The following is a 25,281-nucleotide window of genomic DNA, read 5'->3' as shown; positions in this document are numbered from 1 at the left end:
ACCACAAACATCAGTTTTTTTTTTCAAACCGTGACATTAACTGCTTAGCCTGATTGGGCAGTGGGACATCTACTGCCCAACTCATCGCCAATTATGAATGATTTGGAGCTCAAGGCTCATCTGAATTCTTCAGAGTTGTTCGGTTGTGCCCGAACTTTCTTTCTTCGCATGTTTGATATTTGTGACTTACATCAGTAATCGATGATGTTTCAATAAGGTACACACAGCGGTAAATACAGGATTACCTAACATTGACCCGGTTTTACAAATTTCTTCAATTCCCTTTTCTAACCCTCTCTGTGGAATATACAGTAGCACGCAGGACCTCACCCAAACCCTGCACTTTCCCCCTCCTTTTTTGGCCTTTTCAGCACAAATGTCACTGCATTTAAACAGTGCAAACTGATGGCTCCCAACCATATTTGCTCTGCTGCAAGAACGGGCAACTGTTTGCCTTCACACAGGATTTGCTGGCTTTAGCTTTTAGCTAGTCTCCAGGTTTGCCTCAGGCGTAAAAGGCCTGCTGTGTTCACAGAACATTAATGAACACCAATTATCCTACCTACATGATGTTCACAGCTTTATCCTGAACAAAGTGCTATATTTGTACCCTGATTAAGATAATATTAGGCACTGTATGTGGACTAATGTATATGTTAGAGCTGACAGTTTTGCCTCAAGTCTAGAATGTAGAATACATGTAGAAAGAGGTATGAAAACTGCATTTCTGACCCTGTCATAAGTAACAACACCCCTATCCACCCAATCCTGTCTTTCAAAGCTGAAAATGCCCAGAGTTATCAAACCCTAAGCTGAGTCAGACAGACTATTCATTCCCTATCCTTTAGGCTTCCACTTTCGATGAAATAAACCTGTCTTAAATGAGCACTTTGCTGAGCAAAGAAAATGTCTCACAGCTGTCTCATAAACAGCAGATTTAAGGCTGCCTACCCTTCTTATTTGAGTGTGTGGCTGTGTATGCATCCATGTTTCCGTGTGAGCATCTTACTGGAAATCCATGATTGAAAATCTTCACCTGCAGATCTCACAATGTGACTTGGAAAGAAATCCTGCTGCTTGTTCTCCTTCTTAGCAGAGTTCCTTGGATTATTATTCTGAATGCTATCTTCCTGCTATTGATGTACGGTATTATCTTGTATTGTACTGCGACTGCCAGTGACCAATCACAACTGGTCTGGGAATTTTTCTTTACTCTCACCGTTTTGGGTGCAAAATTCTTTTGAGTGCAGATAAAGACAGCTTACTTTTACCTCCTTTGCTTTTTAACATTTTCTCGCCCCAGCAGGGTTACTCCTCATCATGTCTGAGAGTATCTGCAATTTGATTAGTGACCTCTCTGTGCCAGTAGCATGTTTCTTTGTCTTTATTTTCAGATAATCCTATGGTAATCCTGTTGTACGTAAACTGATATCTGCTGGGCTCTGTGTTTTCTGGTGAGGTGAGTTGTCTGCAACTGTGCTGACAAAGCTTGAAATCAACCAATTTTGTGGCGGAGGAGCCGGACAATCTGTTTCTCATCTTCGACTTCAACTTTAGTTGCAGGAGCAGTTTCACTTCGATAGACTGGACGAGTCGGATGACACTTTTCCTTCTGCTGCTGAATCACACACTCTCTCTAACACACACACACACTGTGGCTCACATTCGCAGAAACCCACACACGTGCTTTAAGACGTGCGTGCATAAACAAATGCGCACAGACAGAAAGAAACCCTTTGACACGAGTGAAAACAGCTGCATTGGAAAACACGCACGTGAGCGCACACTCACAGGAAGGAGTTAGCAGACATCTGCTCCACGGCTGTCTGTAATCGCCTGGTGACTGAACAAGCAGGAGACATTTATCACCCCCTCCTCAGAGAGGCAGGCGACATCTCCTCCAACACCTCCACCCACACCTCCTCCGATCTGCTGCCTCTGTATCACAGCTGCGACAGTGTTCACCTCCTCTCCGCTGCATCTCCTCTGTCAAACCCATTCTTGGCTCTTTATAATCGCCTCCTCTCACCTTCCTCTCCTGTCATCTTTTCTTTACATTTTTAAGACTCTCCAAGCACGTTTATGGGAGCGCTTCATTTCTTCATAAGGCTCGACCGTTTGTCTTTTTCGTCTAATGACTCCGAGTTTCTCCTCACCTCTTTCACCTTCTCCTCTGCCCTTCCCGCTCTTCTTTTTTTATTCCTCTAAAGGCCGGACTGGCATCATGCTTTACTGTCACTCCCTGACCTTACCTGTCTCTCATAACTAGTAGGTTGGCAGGAGAGTAAAAAGAGGTCACACATATATTGAGCTGAGACTAAGAAATGTTTCTGAGCATCCCTGAACAAAACATCCCTACCAGAAAGCTGCACTTTGACAGTATTTTAGACTTATTGCAGTTTCACATCGTAAATCACGCCGCTTTCTATATCTACATGACACAACAAAGCTTTACCGGTATGTATTGCCAACTCTGCATCGGGTGGTATTACATCGATTTGTCACCACTAAATGTTATATTATTTTCACTAGTTTATTTACAGAGAATATCTATTAATAAGTGTCATAAAACATTCAGTGCAGAAAGAACAAGTACACTGCAAACGGCTGATGTAAGATTGCAGCTCATTATTTAAACTGTGCAGCTGAGCACGGTGAATCCAAACGAACACAACAGCATCACAATAAACGATGAGCAGTAAACTGTAATCACAGGTATCTTGTCAGTGTTCGCGCTGCATTGCCTGCTATGAAAAACTACGTATCAGATGATACAAAAATATGAAGCTTAATCTAGCCTGAAGGGTCAGTTACAGACGCTCTACAATTTGCATGCACACTAAAGCAATGTTATAAATGTTGTTTTAGGTCCAACTAAGATATTAATGTTATTATCTACAGAAAATATTGCATTCAGTGAATAATTTTATTTTTAAAGACTTCCTTTGATTTTCAGATGGAGCAAACTGTTTTAAAAGAGGAATGTGAGCAAGGGGTCGATACGTGTGACGGTGCATCAAAGGCAAATGGTTTACTTGGCTCACAAGTCAGGTAGGAGAGCGTCTGAGCAGAATCTTGAACGAGTCCTCAAAGAGGTCAGCACCGACTCCGAGGACAGCAGATCATATATTTGGGTTTTTTTCTCTTGTAGGTGTCCCACTGCCCAGATTCTCCCGACCAGTTGTCTCAAAGTGTCATTTGTTGTCAGAGGAAAAAAGTCAACGCTTAACATTAGAGTGTTAAAGTTTAAATGCAAACCCCTTGTTCATTACAGCTGGCTGTGATGCTTCCATCACCGCTCGTCAGCTTTCTGCTATAAAATGACACATATAGTTCATGTACTTACATCTGACAAAAGTGGTAATTACAGTGATAGCAGAATTACATTTCTCTGCTGAATATTAACGATGGGTTAATGCTTCCATCGTCTTTAAGATCGAGTAAAATAGCAATTTATTGCAGAAAAAAATACATGTTATGTTTTCTCACAAACCTACACAAATGACTCACTGTTCCAGGGGTCATCTGTTCTGAAGATGCACATAAAGGGAATATTACTGCTGCAAAAAACACTCACACTGGAGGAGCAATGTCAGCTTTTTCAGTGTTGATCTGATAATGCTGTGGAGGGGGAAAAGTGTTTTTTTGGGTTACCAATATCTAAAGGCAAACATGTTGAGGAAAGTATCTGCAGAGAACATCCTTTAAAAATCTGTTTATGGCATTTTTTGTGAGTTCACTATAAGATACCAGGACCAAAATATTAGAGCAGCCTTGACAAAAAACGCATGACTCTAACCAACCTTTGGAGACCTAGCCCCAGAGCTGAACATGTAGAATATTTATAGACGTCTGTAAAGCCTTGGGCTGACTCACTTTAAGACGAGTTGGTAAACAACGTAGCACGCTACACACATGTTGATAAATGTGCTATATCTGCTAATACAGTGCTGCTGTGTGATGCACCTGCCCTAATCGATGTCTTCTTAATATTGATGCTATTCTAGCACTGATAAAATTATCTGCTGTAAAGCAGCTATCAGTAAAAAGCTAAACTGATATGCATTTTCTGTAATTAATGCAATGCCCATGTTACAAACCTCTTAGAAACTGCAGAGATTGCAGATATATGTAAACACTGTATTAACAGATCAGGTTCTAGATCCCTGAATTTGCCCCGCCCACTGCAGATGAAACTGAAGGCTGTAATTCTGACCGAAAACACAAACTCAGGCAGTGCAGGAGGGATAATGAAGGGGAACAACAACTTCTGGGATAAAATCAGAAGAAAATTGAGAAATTTAAAAAAGGCACCAAAAGGAATAATTTGCAAATCCAGCTATTTTTGTTGTTGTTCACTTAAAAAATTATAATTTAAGATGATTGGTTTGAGCCTGCTGAATGAATTATTAGGCACCTATTTCAATTTCCATTAATGTCCCTCTTTATACATCCGCTACATCGAGCTCATCCTTTCATTTATGTAAGCTGGTCTGTAATTTTGCACTTTTGCAGCATACATTTATGGACAAAAGCCCCATCACGCACCCTGCTATTTGTGCAAGACGGGGTCAATCTGAAGAGCATGCTGAAATCGACTGTAGTGTTGCAACATGAGCAAGTTCATTAAGTTTCCTTCCTCCCATATATTACACAACTGGAAGTAGCATTCCTGCAAAGTGGAAGATTTCAGGGACCACAGCAACTCAGCCATGAAGTGGCAGACTACATAAGGTCACAGAGCGGGTTCACTGAGTGCTGAGGTGCATAGTGCATAAAAGTCAACAACACACACACACACACACATACAAATCAATCAACACAAACACCGTGTGCTGGGAGCTTCGTGGCAGCGGTTTCAAAGGCAAAGCATCTCCTGTAGGTGTAATGCATAGCACATAGCACAGAAAGACCACCCACTTCTTTTTAGTGTTTTTAGAAGGATATGTGTTTAAGCACAGCTTTAATTTGACACGTTTATGCAGTAAAAATCAACACTGCTTATATACTGATGCACAAATTCTAAGATCCAGAAGATTAAAAGTATATATAGACAAGGAAAGTGCCAGGAATCAGCGAGGGTTGCATAATTTCTAGGTGGTAACTAAACAGGGCAGGTGGTGCTAATCTAAGGTGTGTGTGCTGTGTGCGGGTGGAGAGGGGGTCACAGAGGTGAGAGCCAGTTCTGAATAATTTCTTCCATGTCTTTTCTACTCTTCCTCACCACTCTCCTCCCCCTCCTCCCTCCTGCCCTGGAGCCAGACTTTCCTGGCTGCTTCTTTGTTAAAATGACAGGTCCTAATAGAATAAATAAGGCACCTATTTTTACCTGGCTCCTGGCAGGGTGATCACACTTACACATACCAGCACACGACACTGCACCGAGGAGGATGGTAAAAACCCAACACCTGATTTGGCGGAGAAGGGGGGCTGCGGTTGAGGTCGTAGTGATTTAGTTGAGAGAGAAAGTGAGGGGAAAGGTGGAGAACACTAGTCGGAGGCAAAGAAGATAGAGAAAAGATTGATGGTGAAAACAATAGCAAAGACATTTAATCTCGTGCAGCACTTCTCACTGTGTGTTTACTGCAGGTACACCTTCACTGGCATCTGAAATTCCTGTCAGTATTCAATATTTTCAATTTGATCTGACATTTAACAATTTAACAAGCTCTATAATGTCACCTTTAGGTGGTTTTGAAGCGTATTCCGTTTTTAATTGCTGCTGGAGTGTTTTGACAGAACTCCAAAGCATCTAATTATTTTGAAGCTGTTTTCGAGCAAACTAGTCCCCACATATTTTCCATGTAACAGGTCACTCAGTGAATGAGACACGAGGCAAACTAAATAAGGCTAATCATATTCACATCCACTCTGTGCTTAGACAACTGCGGTACTGTCCTAATTTCAGGAGTGTTTAAAAGAAGTTCTTGAAATATTTTCTGAGCAAGCCACACAATAGGTAACGATTTTCCTCATTAGTATGGAAGCATATAAGCTTGGGAGACTGGTCTAGAACTTCCTCTATTAGTCATAAAGTTTAAAGTCCGAACCAAATTTTGCAACAAAATAGAAAATATGTGGTTAAGATTTCAAACTTTTTACATCTGCTGCATTTATCCTCAAATTTATAACATAACCTGTGATCAGCCACAACATTTAGGCCCTGATATCTCAAGTGAATGATATTGATCGTCTAGTGACAATTCTATGTCATACTACATGAGATTGTAGGTCACAAGCACCAAAAAGTATCTCTTAAACCTGCACTGGTGGATTTTAGACACAGAAGTAAAACACAGAAATGCTAACATGCTAGAATGTCCAGGGTAGACAGAATAGCACCCAAACGCCAGCCTGACAACAATAAACTGAAAACAAAGCTTTATTTTGTGGGAAACCAAAGTCAAAGTCTTCAAACAGCAACAACAAACTAGAAAGAAAAACAGAGGGGAGACACACAACGGGTGTTGGTTTCCACCACCTCTTATTTGGATTCTCAGCTACTAAGCTTTGCTCGCTCACTAGCCGTTAGCTTGGCCTGTGCAAGTGTGCCTAAAGGACACCAACCTGCCAACTCTGGAGAGGTGGAGAAAACAGAAACTTTAAAGGCTCCTAACTCAACACATGTTGTCACTGAAATAAATGTTTGTAACATGAAGGGAGCACGATGCTGTTCATGTCTGATCTCTCGTGTGGTAATTGAGGTCATGTGTCTGACAATAGGAAACTCCGATCACAACCTAGTGCAGGCAAGAAAGCGCCATTAATCACCCAGACAAGGCATCATGGCCAAACACATGGAGGCGCACACAGCGACTGACCATGGTTAATGAGCTATGGCAGCGTCTTCACAAACATAACAGATACAGCAGTGACAGTATCGCAATGTGTGTGTGTGTACATTTCTGTCAATGTGTGTTCTTTTCAGGTTCCTGGGTCATAAGAAACAACTGGCGTAAGTCTTCAATTAACTTTACACACCCTGGTACACTATGTGGTTCTTTAACCCTCTGAGCTCCAGTCTGCTGAGCTATAATTCACAGCTGATGCACTGTCGTCTCCAAATATCCTTAAAATAAAGTTCTTTTTTTTATTAAATTTGTACTCATAATCCACACAGAAGGAGAGGCTGTTTTGAGTACAAACTCAAAAGTTTCCCCTTATATTTCAAACAGCAGTATTTCATTAAGTGGGAAAAATGAGATTTTTTATTTTTTTGCATAAAAATGATATTATAATGATGATATTATACAATCAGAGCATAAACTGCATATGCAGTTTATAAAGAAGAAGAGCTCGGAGCTACACCGACGCATAGATGAGAGGACCGCTGCACACTCGGAAAACTGTTTCTACCCTTAGAAGTCCATTATCTGAAGCCGAATTTCATTTCATGTAGTGAGAAAAACACAACAGCAATTTTTTTCTTTAAATTATGTCGTAACTGATTTCATGTTTCACCATCTAAAAATAACGTAGAAGCAGCTCAAATGCAAGTAGCCAGGATGCAGAAAATGATCCACCAAACTGAATTGGGCACATCTTGTATTTGGAGCAAGGGGTGAGGACATGGATCATCAAACTCTCCTGTGAGCTCATTACTCCCCTCCAAAAGGCCAGGACGTTTCCAAGAAGTCAGGAAGAGATTAAGAAAGATGACTCTGATTTCAAGTTTTTTGCCAATGAAATCAATTTCTTTTCCTGGAAGCAGATGGTCCCGGGCCAGACCAAAACTGTTAGCCCTCTTAGATTGAATCATTTCAGTACTTCACAGCACAGCACAATCATTGTGCTCCCATTTGACAGGAATAATAGATTCTGGGTGGATTTTGCACGAGTTCAGACAATTGGATTTTCATTCCCACATGGACTAAATCAGATGGTTTTATGTTGTTTCAACATGGCAGCTCATGACCACAGATGCAGCGGTAGCACTTTTAAAGAAAAGCAAATCATAATTAGAAATGAAAACTACTACTGGGGAATGTTGCTATTTAAAATATTTATTGTTACTCTGTTATAAATATCAAGAATTTTAACATTAATTAATACAATATATTATTTAAAGGTTGTCAATATCTGCTATGTATTCACGCGTAAGCATAAATCTGACGATAATCAATCGTCGTGAAAAAATAACACGGACTACACGAGTCATTTAGCAGCGTCGGCAACTGGCCTGTCAGATACTGTTAGAAAATGAAGAGTAATCCTCTTTTCCTGATGGCAGAAAAACCCAGTTATTTGATGCCATCTATCAGCGCACAGGTAACTGGGAGTGAACGGTGAAGCGCAGCGGGGGCGTCCTTGGACAAAACAAGGGAAAGGAAGAAAAGTGGTTGGATCAAACAGAGGAAATGACTGCAGACAGTTTGAAGCCACTGGGGTGAAATGGTAAGGCGAGACGGACTATCAGTTATGTCTGCAGCGACTTACTGAAAAACAAGCATGTGCAACAAAGAGATGGGTGGCTGACATATGCTAGCATTTTGAGTAATAAAACCAAAAGGAAAGTCATCGATTCGCTGATTGTTAGACCGTAAAGTAGCAGCGCTGTAAGTGCCTCTGGAGAGGGAAGAAATCACATGTGATAGAACAATGCTGCTTATAGTGCAAAGCCACACCTCAGTCTGTATTTCACTCCTTTACAATTGTGGGCAAAAAAGCACAAAGCTCTAATCTGCATGGATGAATCTTCTCCCTCTGCACAGAAGACAGAAGACAAAGCCTGGAAACTGGTAATTATACAAGTACTAGAAGCTTTCCCGTGATTTTGTCCCTTCCTGTTCAATTTGGCAGCAAATATTGATTTAGCTTTAGTCATAATTTGCATTTTTTGAGTTTTAGTCTAGTTTCAGTAAACTAAATATCCAAAATATAATAAGATATAGTTAAATAAAAATGTATTTAACTATAAATTTTAGTGTAATATTTGCCATGAGATTTGAATTGAATTCAAAATCCTGCTCCTCACATACAAGGTCTTAAATAATCAGGCCCAATCTTATTTTAATGACCTTGTAGTACCATATCACCCCATTGGAGCACTAGGCAGATGGCCCCGCCCCTCCCTGAGCCTGGTTCTGCCGGAGGTTTCTTCCTGTTAAAAGGGAGTTTTTCATTCCCACTGTTGCCAAAGTGCTTGCTCACAGGGGGTCATATGATTGTTGGGTTTTTCTCTGCATGTGTTATTGTAGGGTCTACCTTACAATATAAAGCACCTTGAAGCGACTGTTGTTGTGATTTGCCGCTGTATAAATAAAAGTGAATTGATTTGAATAGATGTGCATGTTGTGTTGTTTTAAAAAGTGTGAAAAATACTAAAAATGAAGCTACAGTCTATCAGTAGAGTCTAAAACTGGCTGTTGGTTTCTAACAGTTGTTTTGCCCCAGTCAGTAATTCATTCAGCATTCAGTTTCCATGCATTCACTCTGTTTCAGAACTTGTCACGTCCACTTTCCAACACACTTTTTCCCCTTAGTCCTGTCTCCTGAAATGTTCCAACCCTTCCTGATTGTACTCAGCTAATGATCCTGCACTGCCTGCTCCTAACCATGTGCCAGGTTTCTTTGTTTTTATGCCTGTATTTAGCATGTTGCCTCAGCCTGCTCTCAATATGTTTGTTGAACAAAAATATCAAAGATTGTAGCCAAGTCCTAATGCCATGCTCTTATTTCTGTGTTTGCATGGTTTATAGGAAAAAGTGTGGCAATTCAAATCCTGTTAACACTTAAACCCCCGCGAGCCATCATTTTAGGGATTCCTACCTATAAAACCCGGAGAGCAGTCAAATGGTGGAAGTGGAAGCTAAATTGGCTAGTCATTCATATGTATATTAGGCTGTTAAGTAGGAATTCTGGAGGGAGGGGAGTGGGGGTGGGGGAGTGGAGTGTTTCAGTTTGCCATCTTGGGGAGAAATCAACACACATGGGTGTATGTCCTTTGTTGCTGACATTTATTGATAAAAACAGTACAAAAAACCAACCATTTGTACACATATTTACAAATAATTCAACATTGTCAGCAATCACTCACAATCCTGGCACTGCCATGGTACCTGTAGTCTGCATTTACCACATGTGTATCTTTTGCAGTGAACACATCGCACAGTGGCCTGATTTTTTTTGCATCTGTGTTTGACCTGACACGTGGCTCTTTTTCCAGGGCTCGGTGTGGAGGGTTCTGCCCGAAGCAACTGATCTTTTCTTGCCTTCTTCGCAGCTACATGAGAGTGAGCCAACTCTGTTGCAAGCGCCACCAGGAAGTCCACCCGTCTTTCCTTCGTCCCGGTGCATGCTTGATACAGCACATGTGCATTCAGTGCTGCCATGTCAATCATGTTATAAAACACGGCGACTGGCCAGCGCCGTGTTCCTTTGCGGACAGTGTACTCCCGAACCATCTGGTCCATCACATCCACGCCACACTTTGTTTTGTTGTAAAGGGTGACAGTGTTTGGTGGTGTTATCAGTCTGAACCACGCTGTGCATGCTGCTAAGAATATAGACTGTCTTCTTCCGTTTGGCCGCATACGCCGTCAGCGTGGCAGCAGAGGTTGAAAACACCTAAGAAATAAGATAAATTGTTATTTCCATAGCCCTTTTACACACAATGAAACACATAAACATAGAACCACAAAAGACCTGCAACATACCTGAGTGGTGAATTCATTGCGATCTGTCTGTCTAGTGGATTGAGGAATTTCCCTGCGAATCCTGTTGACTGTGCCGAGGATGGTGGTTTTCCGTCTAAGAAGTTTTTGTGCCAGTGAAAGCGATGTGAAAAAATTGTCCGTGGTAACATTTCTGCCCTTGTCTAGGAATGGTTCCATCAGCCTCATTACTACATTTTCAGAAAGTCTCTCCCCAGTGGGACGACTGGGGTCCTTGCCAAGATATGGGAAGACATTGCAAATGTACTTGGATTTTAGGTCGCAAGCCACCCATGTGTGTTGATTTCTCCCCAAGATGGCAAACTGAAACACTCCACTCCCCCACCCCCACTCCCCTCCCTCCAGAATTCCTACTTAACAGCCTAATATACATATGAATGACTAGCCAATTTAGCTTCCACTTCCACCATTTGACTGCTCTCCGGGTTTTATAGGTAGAAAGGTAGAAGCCTGGGGATGCTAGTTTAAAGACAAACCTAAACAATACTGAAGGGGCATTTCCATAAAACGGTGTGAGAAGATGAAGAAGGATAAAAAAAGACTGCCTTCCTGGAAGACTTACAGTTCTCTACAACCAGTTACGACCAACAAAGAAGCTGAGGCTTTGTTAGAAGAGGTCCCATGTGAGGCTCAAGTGTTTCTCCTGGCAAGCATTTAATGTGCAGCTGAAAGAAGATCAAGGGTTCTACACTTCTAAATTTGTAACATAATCATCCTGTCCACCCCCCACAGGCACCCACATATGCACACACACATACACACGTTTCGATGTATTTTGTGAAAGTGACAATTCAGAAATTTACCAGTGTTCCAGCGTTTTTGTCTTTATTTAAAACTATCATTTGATATGACAACAACAGTGTGTGAGTGTGTATCCATACCTTTGCTTATGTCCTGGTACTCCAACCACAGCTGCCTCTGTACCTGTTTGTTGGGGTACCAGATGGTACAGGACTCCTGGAAGCCATACACTGCCTCCTGCACGTAGTGGTTCCCAAACTCCCTGAGGATGGAGACAAAGTCGCTCCGCTGTGTGGCTCCATCCAGAGAATGAATTGCGGAGCTGAAGGCTGGAAAAAATACGTAGATGTTACAAAAGAACAAAGAAACAGGGATGTCATATTTGCTACGCTACAGCACATCTTCTGCTCAATCCTTAATAGTCATCTTGATAAGCTTCCTTAATGAAAATCCTGCATATTCTCAGAGGACATAACATATATACTGGGTAGTTTTTTCAGTTTATTATATTGTAAGTATTTGTATTCGACCTTGAGTTTGTTTTAATTTTGGTCTTTTGCTACTTTGTCAGGCACTGGGATAATCATTAGTTGCTAAACATTAGCATTTTTATACCATCCATCCATCCATCCATCCATCCATCCATCCATTATACAAAATACTAAAATACTTAAAGGTCAGTGTTGGGATGGTGCAGACATTAGCACAGGCAACATAATGTATCAGCAAGCCAGTCACTAAAACCATTAAAAGTAAGTATAAACAGAGGTGATATAATTTACAATATTGTGCAAAAGTCTTGAGCAATTTATTGAAACTTCTAAAAACATACTTCCAGTATAAAAACAGAATATACGGTAAAAATAAAGGATATACAATTCTAGCAAGCTTGGAAGTCAGGACTTGGTGTGACCGCCTTTGTTCTTCAACAGAGCCTGAACTCTCCTAGGCAAACTCAGTGTGGAGCACCAGTGTGTTACGCATAAAGGCAGGCTGCAAGTGGAAAGTTGGAAAGTGGTAACAGGAAAAAGCAAGAATCAGGGAATTTGGAATTCTGACAGTCAATGCGAGTTTAAAAAATGTCCATATACATTGTTACCATGATAACCCTTATTATGTGATAAGTTAAGTTTAAAATATTCAAATTGTGGTTATAACAAGATCATGGCTATGTGATTACTGGCAGCTACAGTTTTTTCTAAGTTTCTATTTTTTGCCATTTTTAATCCACGTTTGTCTCACTTATTTAACATCACAAACTATTTAAAATTACAGTGGGTGAAGCAGGAGTGTCTGTCAGGTGTCTGGCACCAAATGTCTTCTGAGCCAGCTGCTTACTATTCATGAACCCTTTTAACCAAACAGTGCTGATTATCCACAGTGTCCTCACACGGACATGAGAGCCCTGCCTCACTTCCAACTGGTCACATATGGATGCTCGGTCTGGAGCAACTGACGCACGTTTGAATGCACTAGGTACCCTTCACAGTCATTTATCAACATGCAGAGTGGGCTTATTGGAAACCAAACCATGACATTTCCTAAACCTAACCTAGTGATTTTGGTGCCTGAAACTAACCAAACAGTGTGTAACAACACATCTCCCACACAAAGCCTGCAGTGTCCTGATAACCAGTCAGTATTAACACTGCAGCATGGGAGACAAAACTGTACACTTATTTAAGCTGTGAGCACGAACGCATTCAAACAGAATACAGGATAAATGTTTCAAATTTGTCACTTTGAACTGCAACTTTGTCTTTATTTTTATATTTGCAGTGTTTTCTTGGGTGTGAATCCTTGTATTGGTAACTATGGAAGTAAAGGTAGATGTTAAAACATAAGTACAGAGTCGCTGTGAAACAGAAACAGCAGCTACACACAAATTTGTCTAAGCTTTGGTAATATTGGTAATTATTCAAGCTATTCATAGTATAGATTTGTTATAGCAGCAAAGTGCCTGATTGCATTGACATTTTTTTGACATGTGTTATCCATATTTCAGATTAAATAGTCTGTTTTAACAATAGAAATAATCAAGGCTTAGATATATTCACCATGCAGAATTTTAGAAAGTAGTATGTTTTTGAACAAACTATGTTTTGTCAGTTCCTCTGTGATCCACTGCTCAAAACAACAGTCAAGAATGAATGTGATCAAATTTAAAATTCCTTTTTTATCATAAAGAAACTGGCACATATCACAAGGTCTTTGGACCCTGGAGCAGCTCACAACTTTTACGGATTAATTCAAAAACTGCTACTAAAAAAAAGTGAAAATCAAAAGCTATGACTAACTCAATTCAATTCAGTTTTATTTACACAGCACCAAATCACAACAAAAGTCGCCTCAGGGCGCTTTATATTGTAATACATACAGAGAAAACCCAACAATCATATGACCCCCTATGAACAAGCACTTTGGCGACAGTGGGAAGGAAAAACTCCCTTTTAACAGGAAGAAACCTCCAGCAGATCCAAGCTCAGGGAGGGGCGGGGCCATCTGCTGCGACCGGTTGGGGAGAGAGAAGGAAGACAGGATAAAGACATGCTGTGGAAGAGAGCCTCCTACTTCTAATATAGTTTATGTGTTTTGTGTTTTGACAATAAGTCATTAAGCAACCAACCGGTCTTGTTTTTATTTAAATGCTGGGTAAGACTGATTACTTGTGTTACCTTTAACCTAATTTTAAATAGAAAATGTATCATTCTTTGATGTTCTACAGGAACTTATCACAAATCAGGCTGTTTCTCTTTTTTAAAAGTGCCATCATCCACAATAAAAAACCCTCTGAGTTAATGGTGCTTTTCTTTTCCCTTAGAGTAACTGAAACTCTCTTGGAGGCTTTTGGTACTCGATCTTAAACTGGAATGACAGGTTCTTACCCAAAGTGTCAAAGAACTACTAAAGAACTGCCGACTATAAATACAATCTAAATTCTAAATGAGCTGTTACAATGACTCTGTAGTTTTTGGTGATGAGTTAAATGCTAATGCTCTTATTTTAGTGATTTCACACTGGGTTAATGGTGACTGGTAAAAAGGAAAGCATGAAATGACCATGTGTTTACTGAAATTCCCACTCATTAAAAACTGGAAAACAAATCTGCAAAAGCAGTTTTATCATTATGATTTCCAGGAGAAGCCGTATCAATATGTCAGCAATCATGCTCACTCACTCTTACTTCTTCTCTAAAATTAAATTAGGAGCCCACTGAAGTGCGAGCCAGAGAACGCAGTGAGGATGAGCGATGAGGGCTCTGCTATCAGATGTAAAAATCAGTACCCTCACCCCTCCGGTGGCTGTTGAAATATGATGAGCTAAAGAGGGAAATGGGAGTAAAAAAAGATGGAGGCTGTTGAGTCGCTTCTGAGTGAAGAGAAAATAGAAAGTGTATCCTCAGCAGAAGTGGCAGCCACTTTCAAACCACAGCAGCACCATTGGAAATGCATTAGAGGTGCCGTGGCTGTATTTACAGTGGGGTGCCTTCACTTATCAGAGGGGAAACTATTTATGATAGATCTATGAATAATGCATGCACTTAAAGCATGACAAAAATCCAAATTATCAAATGATCCTCCTGTTGGCCAGGCAGAAAGATTGAAGTCAATATTTAAATATTTACTTTACCCTTAAACGCACTGCCAACAAAACAACTACAGCGATACAGGGTGGTAAAGATAAAAGAGAGACACCGATTATATGTGTTTATTTTTAGTTATTTTTTTATTTATACAGCTAGTGTTGAAAAACCCATCAGGGTTTCAGTATAATCCCTGACGTGACAGCGAATAGGAGCAGCCTTCAGTGAAAGTATTGCTTGACTAAGTACCTATCCACAGTTATCTTACTCTATGAAGTTTGCATGGCAGGCACTGTCAGGATGACTCGATCTTACTATGGCAGCGAAGCGGTTTGATATATGACAGACTATTAGAGAGACAGAGAAAAAGACAAGCACAATTCTAATTGCATGCATATGTCTGTATACTGACCTCCTTTCTGGGTACCCATCAAATAAGCCAGCTACAGTAGATCTTAATTAGTATTTAATAATAATAACTAATAATAGTCATATTTGAACGTGACATCCAGTTTTTAATTGAAGCTTTAACATCAAACCACAACTGCCTCAAGAAACATCTGAGCTTTAAAATATGATCATGTGAGGAAATGAGTGAGAAACAAATGCAGCGTTGGGTGTAATTTATTAAAAAGTAACACATTTCTGAGGTTGTAGCCATTACTGTTACAAAATAAGTTATGACAACACAGTATTCTTTTTCAAAACTACACTAATTTGTATAAGCTACAATTAAGTTAAGTGCTTGCTGAAGCTATATCGGTTATATAAGCTACATTAATTGAAACTTTTTCCTTTGTTACAAACTTGTATGTATTTATACCTCAAACTACAGCTGGGCAATAAAACGATACAAATAATTATTATGAAAAAACGTTTCCTGATAGCAATATGAAACATGGCTAATATAAGGCTGACAGAGCTGATGCTATCCATGTTTGGATCAAGACCGTGAAACCCCGACGAGTGCCACACCGAACCAGGCATGTGGTTGGAACAGAGTTAGAGCCATATCAGTTTCAATCTTTTTTTGTCCCTACAATTAAAAAAAGTATGTTTCTATCGAAAAACTAGACTTTTCATTTTTTATATTAGGAGCTCATGTTTTTTCTTTGAAACTGTAGATTTCCAGTTCACTTGTTTTCTTATGTAATACTTGAGGCTTTTGCCTGTTGTGAATTAAGATTTTGGCGTATGACACATTACCATGTTGTTTATTATTATTATTGTTATTATTATTATTATATTTTAATATTCTTTATTTAAAACACAGCCGCACACTGTTAAAGTACATGTACAACTTGACAAACAATTTTGGTTTAAGCAATATTTGGACCAAAATTAACCTGACATGTTCACATTTAGGAGTGAAAAAACCTTTAAGCTTGACAGAAAAAGTCTTTTGATTTCTATCGTGACATATATCATTCTCGACTGATATGACAATAACGTTATCGTGATAAGAATTGTTTCTATATCGCCCTCAATGTGACGCCAGGTGCAAACTTTATTTATACAGCTAGATTTTGTGGGAAGTAGCTTTAATGTCACAGATGACAACAGACCTAAAAAGCTATTGTCAATGAGCTTGGGTTTGCTTTTGCACAGCTGACGGTGTGTCTCATCAGACTTTAATCTTCACTTATCACACTGTGACATTCCAACCTCTCTCCTCCTACAATGAATAAAACTGTTTAACGTGTCTATTCCTTCGGGCTCTGCTGGTTATGTGATTTCATTTTCTCGGGCTATGAGGCATTAACCTCACCTTAAACTATCAGGCCTGACTCTGCGTGCTCGTACAAAGGCCACCGTTTTATGTGAACTGTTACCAACCTTTGCTGTTACTGCTAGAAAAACATGTTTACGCCGTTTTATTCGGATTTAGTTTGGACCGGTGCATTCGGCCTCTAGATATTACTCGATATTCAATTAGCTGCAAGTTTTTTCAGCTGATCAAGAACTTGAGGTTGTAATTACATTTATATTTTCTGGTTGTGCTTTCTGAGTCGCTTGTTAGTTTGCACCCTTTTAAAATTAACACTTTGTATCTAATTAGGTACTTAATTAAAAGGAACTCGCCCCTCATTCATTTATTTTCTTCAAGCAGTGCGGCGGAACAGCTCCGCCACGATCAGCCAATAACTGACTGTTTTTAACTTTGCAACATGGGTTTCATGTTATATAAAGGACGCAACTGAAACCATATGATGCTACTTTGGTCTAAAAAATTCAACAATGACATGAGATATTTAGACCTCATTGTGCTCAGTGTGCTTTTCTTGATGGATACTGGGACTGGGATGTTGTGTTGAACTTTTTGTGTTTGTTACAGGAGATACACATATATAAAAATTAGGGGTGCAACGATACTCGTATGGATATTGAACCGTTCGATACAGTGCTTTCGGTTCGGTACCCATATGTATCGAACAATACAAAATTTTTTATTTATTTTATCAACTTTTCTTCTGACGATGCTGTCTGTGTTGAGCGCTCAGTGGATCTGCGTTCGACTACTCCGCCTAGGCTGCACTGTCGAGTACAGATCCACTGAGCGCAGCGCAAGCTAGCAAGACAGAAGCTAAGCTCCTTGCAACATGGCAAGCTGAACCTCTCCCACCCTCATTCAGATCTGGCGTTTGGAACTATCTTGGTGCTCATGTGACGTATGACCCTGAAGGTAAGCGAGTCATGGACTAAAGTAAAACAGTATGTTGGATGTGCCACGCAATGCTCAATTTGTGGGAGCTAGTGTGTTAGCGCAGTTAGCTTGTTAACGTGTTGACGCTGTCTAGCCCCATGCACGGGGCGATCTGCGGTAGCTCGTTAACGGAGATTTGCCTTGTTGTGGCGTTAACGTCATTTCAGATTAACGCTGAACAACGAATATGACTGCACATTTACTCCGACATCATCCTGGTGCAAAGACAAGTGGAAGCAGACAAAAACAACAAGCACGCATGCTACAAACTTTACCCGAGTCATTTAGACAGCCGTTAGCACAGGATTCTCCTTATGGGGACCTGATATGTTTAATATGCTGCTGAGAATATAGCCCAGAAGAAGCGTATAGTATAGCTTTTATTTTGGAAAGAGCCATTTCTCTGTAATAAACTCTCTTTTCCAAAGATGAGTGATTTCTCGATCTGATACTGTTAGGATGCCTGGGTCATTGACCTAGGGTTTTGAGTTTATTGTATTATTTATCATTTCTATTCTTTGGTTTCTTCGTTAGAGTTATGTCTTATGTTTTGTCTCTGTGTAATCCTTAGTTGCTGTCTCCCCTGTCTGCTATATCCCCGTGTCCAGTCAGTGTCTGTGTCTGCCCTGGTCCCACGTCCCTGTTCCCTCTGTTGCAGTGCCTGCGTGTGAGTCTGTGTCTTTAGTTCAGTCTGTGTTATGTTTCCTGTTTTATTTTGAAGGTCCATGTCTGATGTTAATGTATCTGGTTTCGCTTCCCCTTGTCTCATTAGGCCTGATTTGCCCCAGCTGTGTTTCCCTCCTGTTACCCATTCCCTGATTGCTCCCTCTGTGTATTTAAGCCCTGTGTTTCTCTGTGTCTGTGTTGTGATCTACCCTCGTTTATGCTGTGTGTTCTGTCTGCCTGCTCATGTAAGTTTATTTGGATTTTTGTTACGTTTTGCCATCTAGCAATAAAAGCTGAGTTTTGAAATATACTTTTGCGTGCCGTGAGTCTGCACTTTGGGTCCTATTCCTGCCTGCACACAGCGACACCTGACAGAGTTTTTTTTTATTATTATTATTTTGTTGTTTCAGCAACATTAAATTTAAAAACTGTACTTTTGAGTAAAAATATATATTTATAATTTTAATAAATGACAAATTAAAAAGGCATGAACATTTTTTTTGTATCGAAAAAATATCGAACCGTGACACCAAAGTATCGAACCGAACCGTGAATTTTGTGTATTGTTGCACCGCTAGTAAAAATATATAAAAGTAAAAAAAAAAGTTAAACTAAAAAGTGTCTTTTTAATATTGTTAATGATTGCCTTAAAGCACAAGAGCAGTGTTTACATAAATGGCTTAATTTGCATTTAGAATTCAAGACCCAGGTTGTGCAACATGAAGTTCAGCTTTAAATGCATCTAAAAATGACAGTAAAAAAGATGGCAGTCTGCCAGCTAATCACATTTCTGGTTAAAAATTAACCATTAAGTAACTGCTAGATTACGATCCTGCTCCTCTCAGTGGAGACCGAAGCAAGGTTACTAACAATATAAATAAAGAATCGGTAATATAAGCTCGGTGTGATTTACCTTGAGAGAGGACCCATTGATTGAGTTTGACGTGATAGAGCACAGAGCGAAGATTCCAGTGCTGAACGAGCGGATAACCAGACACCTCGCTGTAGTTCACCATACCTGCAATTATACACACATAAAAAACACACTTCCTGTAAAACAAAATAAATAAAGCAAAGAAAACTATAATATTTTTGTGTTATTTACTCCCACAAAGCAGAGGAGATTGCAGTCTTCAGTGCAACATCAAAGGGTGGCCCTATATTTCATTCTTGTTTACTTTACCTGAAAAATCAGGAAGGAAATGCAATAAATATGAATAATATCTTAGATGACGGGAGAACAGGCTCCAGTTTAAGATCAAGAGAAACAACCTGCATCTGCAGCTACCTGCTACTTAGAAAAAAAAAAGGAAATGGCAACATTAGCATTTATTCAGAAATATGGTAATATACTGAACTCCTTTAAGTATAAAACGCATTAATTCTAAAGTAAGACTACGTTAGTATCAGTCACACAGCAAACTTTTACATCTTGGGGCCAAATATCAAACAAATATTGTGAGTTTCTGAAGCTCTTTATAATGTAAGTTCATGCAGGGTCACACAGTGTTCACATTATATGAGAATTTTTATTTCTTGAAACCTGCCTGCTGTTTATCATAAAACAATCATAGCAGATTGAATATTTACTCATAAGACTAAATAGCTTCATCGCAAATTCTTTTTTTATCTCAACTGTTGATTCACTTTGAATTTGCACTAAACACTAAAAGTCTGTAATAACTCCTAATTAGCCTTGTACAAAAAGGGCAATTACCCATAATTCAGTGTATTCTCTTTTATGACCCGTGTCCTCTATATGACAATGATAGGCTGTGGTTTATGCCTAACTAGGAGTGATTCAAATAACTTCTCTTATACTCAGACACAACAATAATTTCTGTTCAAGTCAACCCCCCGAAAATTAATGAGATTACAACTTATCTTTCATTTTTATCTTTCATCATTCAAATAATTTCCCCCAGGGATCAATAAAGTATTCTGATTCTAATTTTAGTTGATGTATTAATAAAATCTATTAAGACAAAAGTATTACCATTTGAAAAAGAGATAAGGTCTCATGGCATAACAGAGAAAATAGTATACTCAGTGTGATTTTTAAAAGGGTGGATGAAAGTTTCCTAATTAGTTAACTATTTATGTTGCTACATGTTTTTCACTAACCATACAAGTTTCCAGTGTTTTTTCAACTTTAAGGCTTATTAGTTTATTTGCAAATCAGATCAACTTGTCCTTCGCATTAAAATCATGTAAAAACCAAAAGAAAACCTAAACAAAAGGTAAAAAAACCTGAAGTGTCGTGTTATTTCTGGTCATCCACTTTAGTCTGCAGAGTTTTTAAAGTCATTTTGTACAGCAACAGAATATTGCTTCTAAGAATTAATATGCCAGACATTCAAAGTTTTCTTCTGTGCTAACAAATAAACACAGGATTGATTGAGTTTGGTAATGTGTTAATTTCGTTATATGCTGCTAGGAAAACAGGAAATAGTTGTAGCAATTTAATGAAAGCTGCAAATATACATGTAAATACAGTTTTGTACAATTCTAACCAGCTTGCAAGACAATATTTGGTATGGCCACCTTTGTTCTTCAGCATAGTATAAACTCTCGTAAATATGTGTTCCTCTTCCTCTTCAGGCTTCTTGAAGGCTGTTCAAAACTCTTCTTTGGATGTTGGCTGCTTTTTGTTCCATCCTCTGTCCAGATGAGGATGGATGGCTCTGGGGGGGCCAGTCCATCATTGACGGTGTTCCATTGTGCATTTAGCTCTACCCAGTTATGACCTTGCTTTGGGATCATTGTCATGTTCAAAAGAATGGAGCTGCTGCCAACCAGATGCTTAATAAAAGGTTCTGCACAGTGGATCAAAATCTGACCTTTTCTGTGTATATAACCACGACGAGCCATGACAGAGCGGAGACAGCATTTTACAGATGGCTGTAGACACTGTCGTACCTCCTGACCTCCTTCATATAAACCGATAGTGATTTCAAAAACGTCTAATTCTGATATATCTCTGCATAAGACCTTTTCAGTCCAGTTCTCGTGTAATTTGGTATACCACAGCATTTCCTTCTTGTTTCCCTTGCTTGAATGACTGGCTTCTTGACAGCCACCCTTTCACTGAGACCATTTCTAATAAGACTATGGCAAACTGTAGATCGATCAGTGAATGGTCATATGGTTCTCTCCAGTCAGGTCTTTGCTCGATTTTTTTTTTTTTTCCCCTAATGTTTTATTTTTTATGTTTAAGGACATGACTTTCAGATACTTTACATTTGCTGTAGATAAGTTTAGGTCTGCCACGTCTTCTCTTGTCCTTCACTTTTCCAGTTCCCTAAAAATGTCACACTGCACATCATGCTTATATATCCCAGTCGTCAGTTTCTCCTTGAGAATCAACTTGCTGATGTGGAAATGCTATTTTATGCCTGTCAAACTGTGTTATTATTTCATATGCACAAATAAGGACTCCAGCTTGTTGGCTAATAAATGAATCCGAATAAATCAATACCCAATTTGAAGGTTTTTCATTTATGCAGATCTGTGTGCATTTTGCCAGATACCTCAGAGTGCTCGAGCACCTCGGTGTAGCTATGTGTCGGAGTGCCATCAGTTGATATTTTTCATGCTGCTATTTTTTTCACACAGCATTCATTTACAGGTCAGTATATTACATATACTGATAGTCTCATTTAGCTTTCCCTGCTGACACCGTCTGCCCGAAAAAGTCACCCATGTGCAAACGTTTGTTTTTCTTTTGTTTTATTTGTATTTTTCATTTTGATCCACTGCACAGTTTATCAAATGCTGTGCATGCTCTTCGCTCCCTGACTGCCGATCTGCTGGCTTATCCAGGGCAAGAAATAGTTGGTGGCAGATAAAGCACAGCACATAGCAGAAGATTGATATTATGTGTTTCTATCTTTTATGGCGTGGTCTGCTGGGGCGGCAGCATCTCTGCTGGGGACAGGAAGAGACTGAACAGGGTGATCCGAAGGGCCAGCTCTGTTCTAGGATGCCCTCTGGACCCAGTGGAGGTGGTGAGTGACAGGAGAACGGCGGCTAAGCTGTCATCCCTGATGGACAACATCTCCCACCCCATGCAGCAGACTGTGACAGCACTGAGCAGCTCCTTCAGTGGGAGACTGCGGCACCCACGGTGTGGGACGGAGAGATTTCGCAGGTCTTTCCTCCCCACTGCTGTCAGACTCCATAATAAAGACTTTAACTGATCAAGCACACACATCCATACATATGCAATAATACTAAGTGCAATAATCCTTTCTGTCATCGTTGTATTTTTACTCAGTTGTATATAGCATTTGTATTTGTATTCTATTTTTATCTTATTGTATATTTATTTTATTTTATTCTACTGTATATAGTATTTTATTCTATTCTGTACAGTTGTGTACTGTATTTATTCTTATTGTATTCTAATTTTTGCCTCATAACTTTTGCACTGTCCACTTCCTGCTGTGACAAAACAAATTTCCCAAGTGTGGGACTAATAAAGGTTATCTTATCTTATCTTATCTTATAGACATGGAAATGAGCCTGCAATGGCACACATGACAACGTAGAAGCATTTATCGAGTACCACAGTGGGAAAGACCTAGACGCAAGAGAACCAAAATTAAAGAATGAATCGAGCTTTTTACTGATCAATTATAAATTACATACAGTTTGTGATGGAGCACACATAATCTAAGGGAACGAGATGTTAAGTGAATATATAATCTTTGTCTCTTCTCTGTTGGGGATCGTGAAAATGAAATAGTTTGATTACGCAAAAATTCTTTAGCCCTCGTTGTGAATAAAGCGTCTGCCTGTCCAGGACACCCTTAGTTAAAGATAAGAGTGCCAGATCAGGCCTTTAACATCACTAATATCAGACCATAAACAGATCTGCTGAATATAAATCACCCAGAATCCCATGGCAACTGACAGCCATGTCATGTTGCATCAGTGGGATTACGGCAATACATCACTGTGACTGCTCCCACGGTGTTTGCAAGCACATTCAGAAGGTATCTGAATAGTGCTGTGGACTGAGACGCATATCCTGCAACTGCAGACACCGTAGAGGCAAAGACATGGAGGGAAAGAGAAGAACTGTGTGTCGGTGTGTGTGCATATGAGGTTGCCTGTGTGCTTTGGAGAGAAAAAGTGCACCTATTTTATGAAAAGGTGAGAGGGTAACAATAAATGATGACTAGGGAAAAAGGATGTCTGCATTCGCCAGTGAAGGGTGGAGGTGCATGTGCACGGCAAAGAAATGAAGACATATCAGTAACCAGCGTGAAGAATTTGTGATGCATATTGTGGAACTGAAATTGGCTGGGACACATCTGTCACCTTTCTGAGGACGAACTTTTTTGTCCCTTGTATGGAAGGCTAGCTAGAGATCATCATACTTCATTTCACCATTTAAAGTGTAACAGCAGGTTTAGAAATTGGGGGGGAAAGTACTGAAGGTGCAGATGTGTTAACTTTACAGAAATTGTGACAAAGATTTGAACAGAAACAGCTTCTTAGAGGTGTCTAGAACAGCAGATGCAAGGGTTTTTCTGATCTGACATCCACAAAGACACCATCAAGACAAGCTGATCTGCACCTCTGACAGTTCAGCCCCTCAAAATCTTTTAAAATGACACATACAAAAGCTTTGCTTTATTTAGAAGTGAATTTGGTTTTGTTTTTCTCTCCAAAATATCAGGATAACTTATGGTGCACACTTTTTGTCCCTGACTTTCAAAAGCCAAAATACGATCAAATACATTAAAGGTTAGTAGTTAGGGTTAGGCCAACAAGTAGTTGTTGTGACACAAACTAGTTAAGGATCAGATAAACATTCATTTTTATGATAATAGAGTTTATATTTTTGTCTGATCCCAGATCATTTTTGATTCTGTGTCAGATTAAATGTTAGCGAGGTATGAATTCCTGCACTGATAAGTCCGAGGCACGTGATAAAGTACGCTCTGAATCACAGCTTTCTTTCTCAGTTATGCATGCTGTGTGGAAATAACCTAAAAGAAGGAAAAAATACAGATATGTTGAATAATGACACGTTAGTCTTTCTGTTGAAATGTTATCAACTCCACTACACATTATAAAACAATTAAACTGTCATGCCCAGGGTCAATACTCAATCGTGATTAGGGATGGGTATCGAAAACCGGTTCTTGTTGAGAACCGGTTCCCACTGTTTCACTTCCTTGAAATTGTTTGCCATTTTTGCAAACGATTCCCTTATTGATTCCAGTCGCCCCGAATGACGTCACCATGTTGCGGAGCGTCATTTACCTGGCAGGAAACACGGCGCGTAAGCGGCTCAAACACTCAAAAGTTTGGTTATACTTTACGAGAACGGATGACAACAGGGCAACTTGCAATACTTGCAAAGTAGATATTTCATTTAAGGGAGGAAACACTACGAATATGCAAAAGCTCACAAAACACGCGATGACCTTAGATGAATGTCGTGTTTTTAATTCCGCTCCGGACTCGTGAATCTCAACCCAGCAGCAGCGGTAACGTTTGCACGTCCTCTCCCGTTAATGCGGCAGGTAAATAATCAACTAACAGTGCATATTATGTTAGCGCGATCTGCCTTATTACAAACCTGCCATTACTGTGCATTTAGTGACCATGATGAGAGAGACAGACAGAGTCTGGCTGGCGCTCGCTGGCAGTTGTCGCTGCAGTCTACCGGTAGCGTCTCCTTTCAGGCCAGGATAGATGAATGTCACCGAGCAGTGACTCAGTTTGTGGTCAAAGGTTTGCACCCGTTTGCCACAGCAGATGATTTTCAGTAAGTGAGTGTGTTTAATTGTAGGCAGGGACATTACTGGATATTCTTGTGTAATTGCTACAGAATAATTTATGTTATACTTTATTATTGCTACAGAAGAATATTTATTTTATTGTTTTACATTTACAAT

At 39.7% G+C, this 25,281-nt stretch overlaps 1 protein-coding gene across 8 annotated transcripts in view; it reads right to left on the bottom strand.

Moving 5' to 3' along the window:
• The window catches only part of astn1 (astrotactin 1), a 494,478-nt gene that overhangs the window by 159,623 nt on the left and 309,574 nt on the right, over positions 1 to 25,281 (bottom strand). For all 8 annotated transcript variants that reach the window (XM_024806023.2, XM_024806024.2, XM_024806026.2 and 5 more), the window contains 2 exons: positions 19,281 to 19,385; positions 11,555 to 11,743 (listed from right to left, as the gene is read on the bottom strand). In XM_024806023.2, the coding sequence (XP_024661791.1) occupies positions 11,555 to 11,743; positions 19,281 to 19,385 (294 nt within the window). The remainder of the gene's footprint in view (positions 1 to 11,554; positions 11,744 to 19,280; positions 19,386 to 25,281) is intronic.

This window comes from Maylandia zebra, linkage group LG18 (genome assembly GCF_041146795.1).
Source record: "Maylandia zebra isolate NMK-2024a linkage group LG18, Mzebra_GT3a, whole genome shotgun sequence".
Classification (NCBI taxonomy): Eukaryota; Metazoa; Chordata; class Actinopteri; order Cichliformes; family Cichlidae; genus Maylandia; species Maylandia zebra.
Note: the sequence above shows the minus strand (reverse complement) of the source record. Positions and strands in the feature narration are given on the sequence as shown.